Source organism: Rattus norvegicus, chromosome 8 (assembly GCF_021556685.1).
Source record: "Rattus norvegicus strain SHRSP/BbbUtx chromosome 8, alternate assembly SHRSP_T2T, whole genome shotgun sequence".
Lineage (NCBI taxonomy): Eukaryota > Metazoa > Chordata > Mammalia > Rodentia > Muridae > Rattus > Rattus norvegicus.
This window is the reverse complement of record NC_141541.1, coordinates 82,575,439-82,588,491: the sequence shown is the minus strand read 5'-3', so window position 1 is coordinate 82,588,491 and position 13,053 is coordinate 82,575,439. Positions and strand designations below refer to the sequence as shown.

Below are 13,053 nucleotides of genomic sequence, written 5' to 3'. Positions count from 1 at the left end.
AAATCCCAGTAACTGGTGCATGTAGGCAAAGGGTATGTACGTGTTACTCATACCAGTCCTGCAGACTTTTCAACAGTTGAAGTGGGCAAACAGTCAATATTTATGGTGGTGAAATCAGAATTTTAATATCTTCTTTATTTTCCTCCACACTTGTAATTTTCCTATAATGAACAGGCATTGTTGTATCAATCAACAATTCTTACGGATGACACTTTCTCTTTGGGAGCCATTAACACTCAAAGTTGATTTTCTCATTAACAACTTGATCTGATGCTTTGATTTCATTTTTTTTTTTTTTTTTTGCAAGCCTGAGTCTATTCCAAAGCAAGAAGCCGGTTTGAGGCCACTCCTCCTGCCTTACCTTATTTTCCTCCACAGAAGTGGAGCAGAGTAAGTGAGGGTAGACGGTCCCCTTCAGGACGCCTCCATCGGCGGGGCACACGCATTTGGAAAGCCCACTACATGGAGAAAATTATAAACAAGATTTAGGGTCTTTCATTTGCTTCCTTCCCCACTTCCACTTTCAAAAGCCGGATGGCACTGTTCGCTCGAGTTTCTGAACTCCAGTTAGAAATTGTTGGGTTAATAATTACAAGTGACTTTTTGAAAGCCCCGCATCAGCTGTACAGGTTCTACATGGCTAATCTCATGCCTTCATCCCCTGCTGTGCCGTACAAAGGCAGGCGCCTGGCAAGCCCAGAGGAAATCTTCCAGTGCCAAAGTTGTTTTGTTCTGGGTTTTGATCAGGGGCTGCATGCAGAGGGTTTTCCATAATAAACCTCCCCAAGTTCATTTTCTACCTGAATGTTCTGAACGCTGTTCCCATCTGAGCCCACCTGTTCAACAGCTGATAGATATAACTGTGACCGTCTTCTGTCCAAACAAGGATCCTGTGGGCAGCCAGCACCTCTCCCCCAGCAAAGAATTGCCCGTCTCTACTAACTTCAGTCCACAGAAGGGAAAAGTCACAATAGTCATAAATCTGCAAGACAGTGCAACCGTAAATTAATAAAGACCGGAAATAGAGTGCGTCTGTAAGATTAGCTGTGAGTTATGATCACAAAGACTATGGAGATGATGGAATTAATGCTACAGCCTATTACATGTTAAGCACATACATACTGTACTCGTGGATGAAGATAAAATGTAATTTTCTTATATTTCACAGGACGTATCCTTCCATGTTTAACCTAAGGGAGGTTGCAGTGGATAAAGGTATCTGGCTGGCTTATTTCGCCGTGTGTCTGTTAAGCATGGGAAGCCAAATTGTACATTTTAAAATAGCTTTATTCTTCCCACATGAATAGTCTCAGAATAGCACTTAAAAATTCCTTATGTGTGAGATGTCTGTGTAGTAGGAAGCCTTAGCTAGCTTGAGGATTTTAAATATTTGGCAACAATGTATTATCATAGCCCAAGTCAGATAGACTTCCAATAGCAGTTATGTGAAACATTAAAGAAAATCAAGCTGCCATTGGATGATCTTTGTTTTACTCTCAGAGAAATGACAGAATAGAGTCATGAGAAAAGAATAAATGTTCCCTAAAAACATGGTAGTGACTCAACAGAAAAGCAATCCAGAATTATGGTTCATCTTTATTTGTAGCAAATACTGGCCTTCTAAATAGTAAAGGCAGACATTGTTTTGAAAAATGATTTGAAGATTCTTTTCTCTTTTTAATGATTTTTTTTATTTTATGTGTATGAGTGTTTGTTTGCATGTATGTATCACACGCACGAATTCCTGAAGAGGCCAGAAGAGAACATAAGATCCCTGGGAAGTCACAGACATTTGTAAGCTGCTATGTGGGTGCCAGGAACAGAACCCGGTCTTCTGCAAGAGGAACTGGTGCTCTTAAGCACCAAGACATTTCTCCAGTCCAGGGGAATGATCTTCATCATTATTTGTTTGTGATTGATAAACTAGAATGGATTGGTTCACATTTACTATCTTAGGGAGCAAAGAAATGGAACGCACAGCAGTAAGACAGGAATAAAAGACCGTTCCATGTCTTAACGTCATTACATTAAGGGTTTTCCCCCAATATTTAAATCATATTTTCACGGTTAGAAGAAAAACATTGCAATTGTATTATCACTGGTACTTTACCTTCCAACACTTAGAAAACACCACCAACAGGAGTCTCTCTGTGTACGTGCAAAAGCGTATTGTCTGACAGTTGAAGGAGTCAAGAAACTTGGATTCTTTTTCATAGACATCTTGCTTCTCCTTTAAGAGCAAAAAAGATCTTAATACAAAACCCAGGAGATATCTGCATAAACAAAAGGCACAGCCCTCATATGTGACAGAGCTCCTTCCTATCATTAGTCAGGGGAAAGCATCCAAGCTTCCTTTCCCATGTTTTGACCTAAACACTACTATATAAAGAAGCTATGTGCACAAATACCCTTAAGATTCAAGGACTTATTATTGATAATCAACCAAACACCATTCTACAAGGAACCACAGTGAGTGTTGAGTACATAAAGTTACTTTCTTTCAGCCAGAGCAGAAAGGGAAGGGCATAAAAATTCACAAACAATAACAACCCAAACTGGTAGTGTCTTAATGACTGAAACCACAAGGAAACAATACGAGATGGGCTATGAAAAAAGGCAGGCATAGACAACAATGGGCAGCAAACTCTTCTGTAAACTTCTGATAGTGCTGGGTGGTGTGGGGGTGTCTAACGAGTGCCAAGCAACACAATATCTCAGATCCTCAATGAAGAAACTGCCACAGACTGTGCTGGGAAGCCTAACATATCCTGTGTTTCCTTCCCCCTTTGTGCCTTACTTTGTCTCTGGTCTGATGTTAGGGGCCAGGTGGCTATGCCTCAGGAAAGTCACCCTCCTATACCCTAGAAGAGTCCTAGTGGGAGGAGATAAAGCAATGTCTACTCTCATATTTTAAATTAAAAATATAATCTTTTTCTTTCCCTACCCCTCCCCTGTGTGTGAGTGTGTGTGTGTGTGTGTGTGTGTGTGTGTGTAAATAAATCTATTTATATTATGTATGGAGTCCTGGCTGGAAGGACACAATTCAAATGCCTTGGTGCCTACCCCTAGAAAGATACCATTTAAACCTTCAGCTGTGAATAGGCATCACTCTTATGGTTTGAAATTTTCAATGAATAGTGATTGAAATAATTTAAAAAACAAAACAAACAAACAAACAACAACAACAACAAAAACGAGTGGTTTCCAAGCCAACCTGAATGCTGTTGATGGACGAAGAGAGGTCCCACACTTTGAGCTCACCGGTTACCGATACAACCAAGAGAGAATCTTCTGTGAAGAGAAGGAAGGTCACATAGGAGCTGCCAGCCAGTGGACCAGGATGTTGTCAGTATTACCTCATAGTCACTCAAAGATTGCACAGGACTGGGTTGGCAAAATATACTTAGCTTGATTTTTGTTAAGGGGATGATTTCAATCCAGGTTCTAATGCCCTGTGTGTATGCAGAATTCAGCTAAAAAGAGTCATGGAACTTGTCAGGCAATGGTTGTGTTGAACCTGTTACAGATGGGAATGTAAAACCAATTCCCATTTCACTCGGGCATTACTATCTACAGAAACTGAGTTTCAGTGGTATTTCCAGAAAAAGAAAAGGTGTCCCACTGCTACCCCCCCACACACACAGAGGCGGGGAGGGATGGAGGGAGGGAAGAGAGGGAGAGGAGAAGAGAAGGGGATGGGAAGGGAACAAGGAGCAGGGAAGGAAGAAGGGAAGTCAGAGACAACACACAAACAGCCCAACTGCCTGTCCTTCTCAGTAAGCAGAACTAAGAACTGGGTCATAGAAACAGATTCTCTTTTGTGTGTCTTCAGCTCCTGCTGGCTTCCTAATAACTTGACCCACTAGTGGAGGAGATCTGGCTTTCCCCTGCCATGGCTCTAAGAGCTTCCCCCAGGACAAGGTAAACACCAGCAGTGACCTCAGCTCTAACTTGACAGTTTCAGTAGCATCTCACCAGCCGCTGCACCTTCTTAGACACTGAGACGGACGCCCACCTTTACCTTGAATCCTCACAGAGTGAACAATGCACATGCATTTCATCCAATCGGGAGACTGTGAAGAGGAAAAGGTGTGCAGGACGGCCAGAGTCCCAGCATCGAGGACGAGAACGTCTTGATACTCCCCACAGCACAGCAGCCAGCCCTCGCCAGTCATCCGGAAGGAGCAGTGGTAGTACTATGGGATGGAATTCCAAGAACGGCACCTCAGAGATGGATAGCATTCACACCATGCTAGCTGTGGAAAGACCTCTCAATTGAATTCCAGTCAGCCTCTCCTTGATGAACCCACTGATCTAGGTAACACCTCCAATTCCCTTTCATTAACCCCAGATTTCTGTCATGTTGACTTTTCAGCTTAGCTTCAACCCCTTCCCATGCCCCAGGTAAAAGGAGAGTTCTTTTAAAAAGAAACACTATAAATCATTGGACAGTGATAGGTATATTATTTCTACAATGTTATTCAGAGCTGAACAATAATGAACTCAGCTCTCTACCCCAGTAGAGCTGCTAAAAACTGGCAAAAAATGAAAGCATTAAAAAAAATACTGGGCAAGTATTCTTATACCAAATACATTTTGGAAGTATGTTTTACTTAAGACCAGGTTATACATTCTACCTCACCCCTGAGCTCTGCAGCTGGGCTCTGGTCCCAGGAGAAGAGGAGAGAGTAGATGAGTATTGCTGTATGAGGAACCAGCAGCACGAACAATACAAAAAAATATAAAGTCGTAGGGGTGGTAAAATTACCCCTTCATTTGTAAGCTGTCCTTCAATACCCAGAACCTACTTTAAAAATCAGAAAGTGTGGCTAAGGTAGAGATCAGGCGAAGTTCTGGATTCTACCTCCAATGTTGGGGGAAACAGAAAGACTCTGAATTGAAAATTATAGAAAGTATAACTAGGTTTCTTTGTTGTTTACAAATTTAAAAAAAGAAAGAAACAAACAAATAAATCCACCAGAAGAACTAGTTAAATTTTTAAATGCAGCATGAGCTGTACGACTTTCTTAAGATTTTTACGATTTTAATTATGAGCATGTGTGCATCAATGAGGGGTCAGGCATGTGTCCGTGAGTGCACCGCCTGTAGAGGGCGGTAGAGGGCAGGGCATCCCCTGGAGCTGCTGTCAGAGGCAGGATTTCTATGTGGTGAACCAAATTCGGGTCCTCTGGAAGAGTAGTGAAAGGGCTTAACCCCAGAGCTATCTCTTCAGACCCAGAACAGGTTTCACGTTTTATAAAAAGCACATCATTAAAGCCAAATCTTCCCATGTACTTGTGGATGTTTTGTGTCACTTAGGAAACGTGAAACAATATAAAAATCTTTTTTAAAGATAAGAATCAGGATGAAGTAGCCAGGGACAAATGCTGTTGAACAGTATCTTTAGACTGAGAGGAAGGCCAAGAAAACAGATAACCACTGGTGATACTTTTCCACCATGGAGAAAAAAAAATAGAAAATGCAAGAAAAGGATATTCTCCAAAGATATTAAGTGCTCAGATAGCTAGAAAACACTACATAAGTTACGTTTTAGCATCTCCAGGGTCCTGGAGGGCATGCACTTACGCAGATGGCAGTATGCCTGTAAGGAAGGGTGGTCTTCTCCACACACTGGCCACTGCTCACATCCCACAGACACATCTCCCTGGAACAGAAACCCCATGTTATTCTCTCCCGTTTCCACACAATTGGCTGGAATAAGTTTTGTGCCTCCAAGTTTTTCTTTAGCGAGGCACTTAGGCTCCACCTGATCGTTCATGTAGCTTTTGTTACAGATTACTGGGCAGGAAAATGCGGGGTCATTAGCAGGATTATCATTTTGTTTGGGCAATGATTCCCTGCCTACAGCCTGCAGGCTTTGCTTTAGGGCTATCCTGGCTAACACTGAATTGTGGGAATTCAGCCATCGTGGCCTTCCAGAGGGACAGGACCATGGTCTCTCCTGGTCTTTTCATGGAAATAGCATCATTCAAAACAGTTTCTTTCACTGAGCTCAAACTACATATTCTGAGGAAGATACATATCATATCTGTTTGCAAGATTTCTCCTCTCTCTGTGTCTCCCTGTCTCTGTCTCCCTGCCAGTATCTCTCTGTTTCTCTGTCTGTCTCTGTCTCTCTCTCTCTCTCTCTCTCTCTCTCTCTCTCTCTCTCTCTCTCTCTCTCTCTCTCAACACACACATCTCTCATGGAAACAAACAGCACCACCAAGAGGCCACTTTTGGTCACCACTGATCCAGTTTCTTTGATTTTTTTTCTCATGATTTGATATTCTGAAATAAACAAGTCTTAACACTTGATATTTGAAAAAAAAGCCCTCATTATTTTTTTAGGATTTCTTGTTTTAATTCACATTGTGAAGACATAGACACAGTCTGTACAACGAAGCTGTGAGAAGCGCCAGGTAATTTAAACCTAGAGATCTCTGTTCAGTAACCAAAGCAGCAGAATCAGTGTTGCAACACAGCATAATGGTCTTTGGGTTTAGAAACTTCAGTACATGTTCAATGTATTCATTATTCAACAAACATAAACCCCATTTCTTAACAATTTCCTTTCTGGAACACACACACACACACGAGAAGAAAAACAAGCTTTGTGAGTGTTATGGGAAATGCTGCAGAGCCATCTCTCCAGACACAGAAAAAGTTTCATATTTTATAAACAGCACATCATTAAAGCCAAATCTTCCCATGTACTTGTGGATGTTTCGTGTCACTTAGGAAATGTGAAACAATATAAAAATCATTTTTAAAGCTAAGATACAGAAATGAAATCATCAGGAACTAATGTTGTTGAACAATATCTTTAGACTGAGAGGGAGGCCATGGTAACGATGATTTCTGGTGATATTTGAGGTAAAAATTTTTAAAAAAATACAGATCAGTGCAGATTAATGCTATCAAGTATCGCATACATTTGAAGATTTTCAGGGGTTTGTTTTGCAAAGAGAGCATGAGTAGTCAATATTCTAAACCAGTCATTCTGAAACACGAGTGGTTTTGGTTCCCCACTATCAACCACTTTCCAGGAACAACATCCTTGCCACCAAGAACACGCTCCTGACATCTAGTGGACAGAGAACAGAAGTGCCACAACCCCCTGGCAGTGCACAAGTCTCCCCAACAAAGGATGCTCATTCCAAAATACCATAAACGCAAGGTACACAGGTGCGCCCTAGAATCAGAAGAAAATATTCTAGACCTTCCCTTTGTTTAGCTAACTGCGTCCCAAAGAGCTCTTTACAAACCAGGAGGAAAAATTTGCATGTCCACAAACACATACCTGCATTTGTGTGTATGCAGAAAAAAATAAGAGAAAAATAGAAATTAAAAATATATATCCCAGGAATAAAACCACTTATATCTAAATGGGAAATGAAGGATATAGAAATCAAAGGTAAAGAAATTGAATTCTAAGTAGTCAATGACATAAAATAACACAGTAATGTAGTTTAGCGCTGTCCTTCCTCATATCAACATATTTAAAAAGTGATCCTAGCAGTTCTCACTCCATGGCTGTTATCAGATACTACACGTGTGTTTTTTAAAAGCTCTTGGTAATCTGATACATTTTGAGGTAAGTTTATTTTTAAGCTGGTATCTCTAAAAATCAGTTTTAAAAGATTTATCTTGTTTTTATTTATGTGTATGTGGGGGGCGTGTGATGTATATGCACATGTGAGTATAACACTCAGAGAGCCCCGCGGAGGGTACCAGGTCCTCTGGGGTCAGAGTGACAGGCAGTCATGAGCCTTCATGTGGGGGCTGGGATCTGAGGTTGAGTCCTCCGGAAGAGCAGGAAGCATCCTGCACTGCTGAGCCATCTCTCCAGCCCCACATCTGGACTCTCTTTTCTTGTTTCCTATTTCCTCTGAAAGTTATCTACTCCTAATTCTTTATTACTGTCTCTGTGCTTGGTGAGCTAAGATTTCTCATTGGAGCTCAAGATACCCACCTGCCTGAAGATGTTCTCGTCTGTGTGACGTCTGGGAACGTCAAGTTCACAAGCCTTGGGAAACAGCTTCTTCCCTTGTTGGTTCTCTGTCAATGAATGGTCTATTCACATGTAAGATTCCCAACTTATTCTCTGTCTCATACATCCCCAGCTGTCTCCATTCTGACTTCAGACACTTGCCTACAGCTCAGCCACTGGTGACCAGAACTTCTCATAACATATGGAAATCCTCTCTACCTATACCAAGGCTTTGGGCTTTACAATTTTAATTAACCATGTTGCATTAACTCTGTACATTTATTAATATACATTTTAATATCCATAACAACCTCATTTGGTTAGTACACACCTGACAAATATTTCCCACCCATTTTCTTTTAAAATATTTACCTAATCTATTATCTTTTTTTACAACCATCTTTCCCAATCTCGTTTTCTTCTATGTTTCCTTTGGTCTTTTTTTTTCTGATTGTCTGATAATCATTGCAATGTAACTATATAAAGCTTGGTCCTATCATATAATCGAGATTACTAGTTTGCCAAAAGTCAGTCCGACTATCTTATTGTCTGCTTTCTTTTCGCATGTGTGGAGGACAGAGGTCCACACTCTCTGTATTCCTCAGACACACTCCACTTTATCGTGAATATCTCTGTGTTTGTGTGTGCACACACATATGGGGTTGAACATGGAGAGTGGATGACCAACTGTGTGTAGGTTTTGTGTGGGTGATACTTTTCGATTCCTGTGGGAGAACAGCAATGAATATCATTTCCTGGGTTCAGGATGACCTTCAACATGCGATCCTCCTGCTTTAGCGTCTGGAGTGCTAGAGTTACAGGTGTTCAATACCACACCAGGCATGAAGTGCTTGGGGGTCAGAGGTCAGCATTGGGTGTTTGTCTAGATTGCTCTCTCCTGGTCTCCCATGACATCTGGGGCTCATCAATTTGGCTAGACTGGCCAGAGAGCAGCCTCCAGATCTCCTGACGCAATACGCACTCCTCAGCTGTGGGGTTATAGCTTTTATCGTGGTTGCTGGGATTCTAACACGGGAATTCACATTTGGGGACAAGCACTTTGCCCACAGGTGCATCTTCCCTCTGTTCCTTTTTAGCTTTACAAAGGAAGGGAATGGAGACAAAGGTAAAGGCGGGCACCTCTCACTCACCCATTCTCAGCAGCACTCACGACATAGGGTTGTTTGGAGAAGTCTCTTGCTCTTGCCAAACATGTCACCGAAGCAGAATGACCAAAGAGAAGTTCTTTAGCGGAAATCTGAAAATGTTAAAAGTGAGGTTTTCAACAACTCTAAACTTCCAGGAACAATAACAACAACAACAATAATAATAATAATACATGATAGCACATTTGCATATTCTAATTAGGAAAATTTTTATGCTAAGATATTTTATGTGCACATGTTTCAGCTAAGCTGGATATATAGGGCGTCGACACCCACAGATGAGGAAAACAGGAGATGAAGGGAAGTGCTGTCCTTAATTCTTTTGTTTTATAGGGGCTTCATCATGAAACTTAGATGATGAGGAGGCTACTCCCTCAACATCTCAGTTTTGAATACATATAATTCAGCACCAGTGTTTCTTCTCATGCCCAGAAATCCCCGCCCTGTGACCTCCCCTGTGGGGACAAGGATTTTGTGTGGCCTGTGATACTGAATGCCTGTAACTCCAGCACTTGGTAGGCTAAGGCAGGAGGATCATATGCTTGAGGTTATCCCCAACCCAGGAGTGACATTCATTGATTCTCCCAGACAAATTGAAAAGTAGCATCCTCACAAAAACATACGTCCATTTATAACACTTTTGCTCAGGATTATTAAAAAATGGGAATGCAACCAAGCCGCCCCTTAGTAGAATATAAACTACAGAACTGTAGGCAAACAATGAGATATCAGCTGACTCTGAAAAGAGATGTGCAGCTAAGCTGAACAGACAGGTAGAGATCTGTGTGTGTTGTTGTGTAAATGAAAGAAGCCACCCTGGAAAGACCACTGCTGTATGACTCCAATTTTGTGACGTTTGAGTCAAGATAGAACCAGGGAAGTAAAACCATTAATGCTCATCAAGGGTTTGGGAAAGCAGGGACTTCTGGGACAATGAAATAATTCTGTGTCATGTGACAAATTGCAAACAAATGTCAGTCCACATAAGCCCATAGAATGCCCATCCATAGGCACTATAGGATGAGTCAGTAATCATAAGGTTTCAGTCCATTGCTCTGCCCAGTATGCCACTTCAGGATGACATAGTGTCATGGTTAGTATTAGTCATTAACGTGACACAAACCTAGAGTCACCTGGTAAGAGGGGATCTCATCCAAAGACTTGCCTCAATCAGGTTGACCTGAAGGTTGATTGAAGATTGAGGTAGTAGGGCCCAACCCACTGTGGGAGGTACTGTTCCTAGGCCCAACCCACTATGGGAGGTGCTGTGCCTAGGTCCAACCCACTGTGGGAGGTACTGTTCCTAGGTCCAACCCACTATGGGAGGTGCTGTTCCTAGGTCCAACCCACTGTGGGTGGTACTGTTCCCAGGCCCAACCCACTGTGGGTGGTGCTGTTCCTAGGTCCAACCCACTGTGGGTGGTACTGTTCCTAGGCAGGTGGGCCTGGGCTAGATGAGAAAGCAGGTAGCAAGCCATGGGAAGAAAGTTATGAATCAGTGTTCCTCCACAGCCTCTGATTGAGTTCCTGCCTTCAGTTCCTGCCTCAACTTTCCCCATTAATGAACGGTTATCTGGAAGTATAAGCTAAATATTCACGTTCCTTCCCTAAGTTGTCTTTGTCATGTTATTTATCATACCAACAGGATCCCACTGGGACACACAGTGATGGTGGCAGATCTTGTGTGAGGAAGGAGGAACCCTGTACCTTCTTGTCAGGTACCTTCAGTAGATGTGACCTTGTCATGCATGATACTGAACTCTACTTTAGCTGCCAACTTTAAACTTCTTTTAAAAATAAAGCACTGAATTGTTTTTTATCATGACAAATATTACATTTGGGAAACTGTGACATGTTTGAATTTCTCATCATGTTTTACTATTAAACATCATGACTTTAATATTTTGTTCTTTAGCTTCAGATTTCAATGAACACTTTTTTAAATTTCTATTGCAAACTGCCCTGAGGATGACTGCCTTCCTCAAAAATAATAGAACAAACTTTTCTACAGAAGAGAACCAACCACATGCTTATTTACAATGTTAATGTGTCACTTCCCTGTGAGCATTTTGAAAGTGTAGCCTTAAGTGCTTACTCTTTTATCATCTCATGTCTGAAATAAAAGGTATATTCATATTTTGTGAAAAAAGATTCTGAAAATCAAAATTATAGAGCAGAAAACACAGTGGTGAGATGGCTCAGCAGGTAAGCGTCCTTGTGAAGGATCTGAATTTGGTTCCCAGCACCTACAGGAGCTCAGACTCACTTGTAACTCAAGCTTCAGGGGATTGTGTATTCTCTAGTGGCCTCTATGGGCACCTGCACTCATGTGTGCATACTGAAGAAATATACACATACATATACACAATATACACATATTAAAATATTCCAAAATAAAAACAATCATTTTCTAAAGAAAATGTATAATGCCTTACTAAAGGATGGATAAGCATAGTAGACCCATAAATAATTTGAAAACTGTCTTATAAATAATAAAACATCTATATTCCACATGAATCAATGTTCACTTCTTTGTCCAAACTATGTAATATGCACAAAGGCTGGTAACCAAGCATATCTATCTAATATGGTTTCCTTTATATCTACCATGATCATAATTATTTTTAAAAGATCTCTTGTCATACTAAAATTGGTATGCTAAAACATCTTCTAGTTTATTAATGTTACTTAATAAATTCTAGCTTTACATTGTTTCTGAAAATTTTAGATTACAACTCAGAAAACAACACACCCTTGTACCTAGACACCGTACCGGGGAGTACAACCATGCGACTGTCAACACATTCCAACCAATTAAAAGCCATATCAACTCCAGGTACACCACCAACACTCTATCCCCCAGAGAAAATCCACAGAAGAGCAAGTGTCAGAAGTGAACTGCATTGCCTTTCTGAGATGGTTTGCATGAGATGTTCTTCATCAGCTCATATGCTTGCATATTTGATGCTCAGAGGATCTGTTTAGAAAAAATTAGGAGGTGTGGCCTTGGTAGGAGTGTGTTACTGAAGGGTGGGCTTTGAGTCTTGCTCTTTCTCTTTCTGCTTCCTGCCTGTGGGTCAGACAGATGTGAGCTCTTAGCTATTGCCACACTGCCATGCCTGCCTGCCTGCCTACTGCTATGCTCCCAACCACGATGACCGTGGACTTACAAAGTAAGCCTTGCATGAAAATGTAAGTTCTGAGTAGTGCCACTCATGTGAGTACACCGTCATCAAAATCATAGAATCATAATGTATCCTATTTGTTCTACTCAATTTATTCTCATCTAGAATTAAAGGCCTGTCCAACTCCAGCTCAGCTCATTCCAGATGATTCATAAAACCCTTTCCTGGCCATCTCCATGGCCAAACCTAATCTCCTCTCCTAGCTCATCTCTCTTTCACCACAGTTCATTCCTGAATCCAGCATCAGGGCTCTCTCCACCTTCCTGCAGGTGCAGGGTGGGTATTGCCTTAAATAAAATGAGCTGCTTCTCCCGCCTTGATGATCTCAGTTTCATTCCATAGCTGTAATGTTGATTTCTTCAATATTGGTATGACAGGCTTTGGGTTGGGAAATCCTTTGTTCTAGATAGTCATATGCCCTTCAAGACACCAACGGGAACTACTAAGGGCCAGTGGTATCTCCCTGATTCCGACTTTTGACAACCAAGTGTCTGAAAATATCACCAAATGTCCTTCATGAGGTAAGCTAGCCTCTTGTTAAGAACTTCCGCTCTAACCCCAAGAAGATAACTTGCTCCTAAAGAAACACCATGGGCTAACTATTGTCTACTTAGGATCTTCACACGGTGGCTTCATTTGCCAAGTCCCGTCTCTCTTATACTGCAACTTCCTGAGCCACCAGCACAGGTGTCCTCCCTCAAGTATGAAC

General features: G+C 41.5%; 1 protein-coding gene across 3 annotated transcripts in view; it reads right to left on the bottom strand.

The window, feature by feature from the left end:
- Positions 1-13,053, bottom strand: part of Wdr72 (WD repeat domain 72) — a 180,012-nt gene that overhangs the window by 144,216 nt on the left and 22,743 nt on the right. For all 3 annotated transcript variants that reach the window (XM_087561192.1, XM_087561193.1, NM_001135719.1), the window contains 7 exon segments: positions 9,145-9,251; positions 5,587-5,665; positions 4,022-4,196; positions 3,215-3,291; positions 2,111-2,230; positions 837-982; positions 362-458 (listed from right to left, as the gene is read on the bottom strand). In XM_087561192.1, the coding sequence (XP_087417318.1) occupies positions 362-458; positions 837-982; positions 2,111-2,230; positions 3,215-3,291; positions 4,022-4,196; positions 5,587-5,665; positions 9,145-9,251 (801 nt within the window).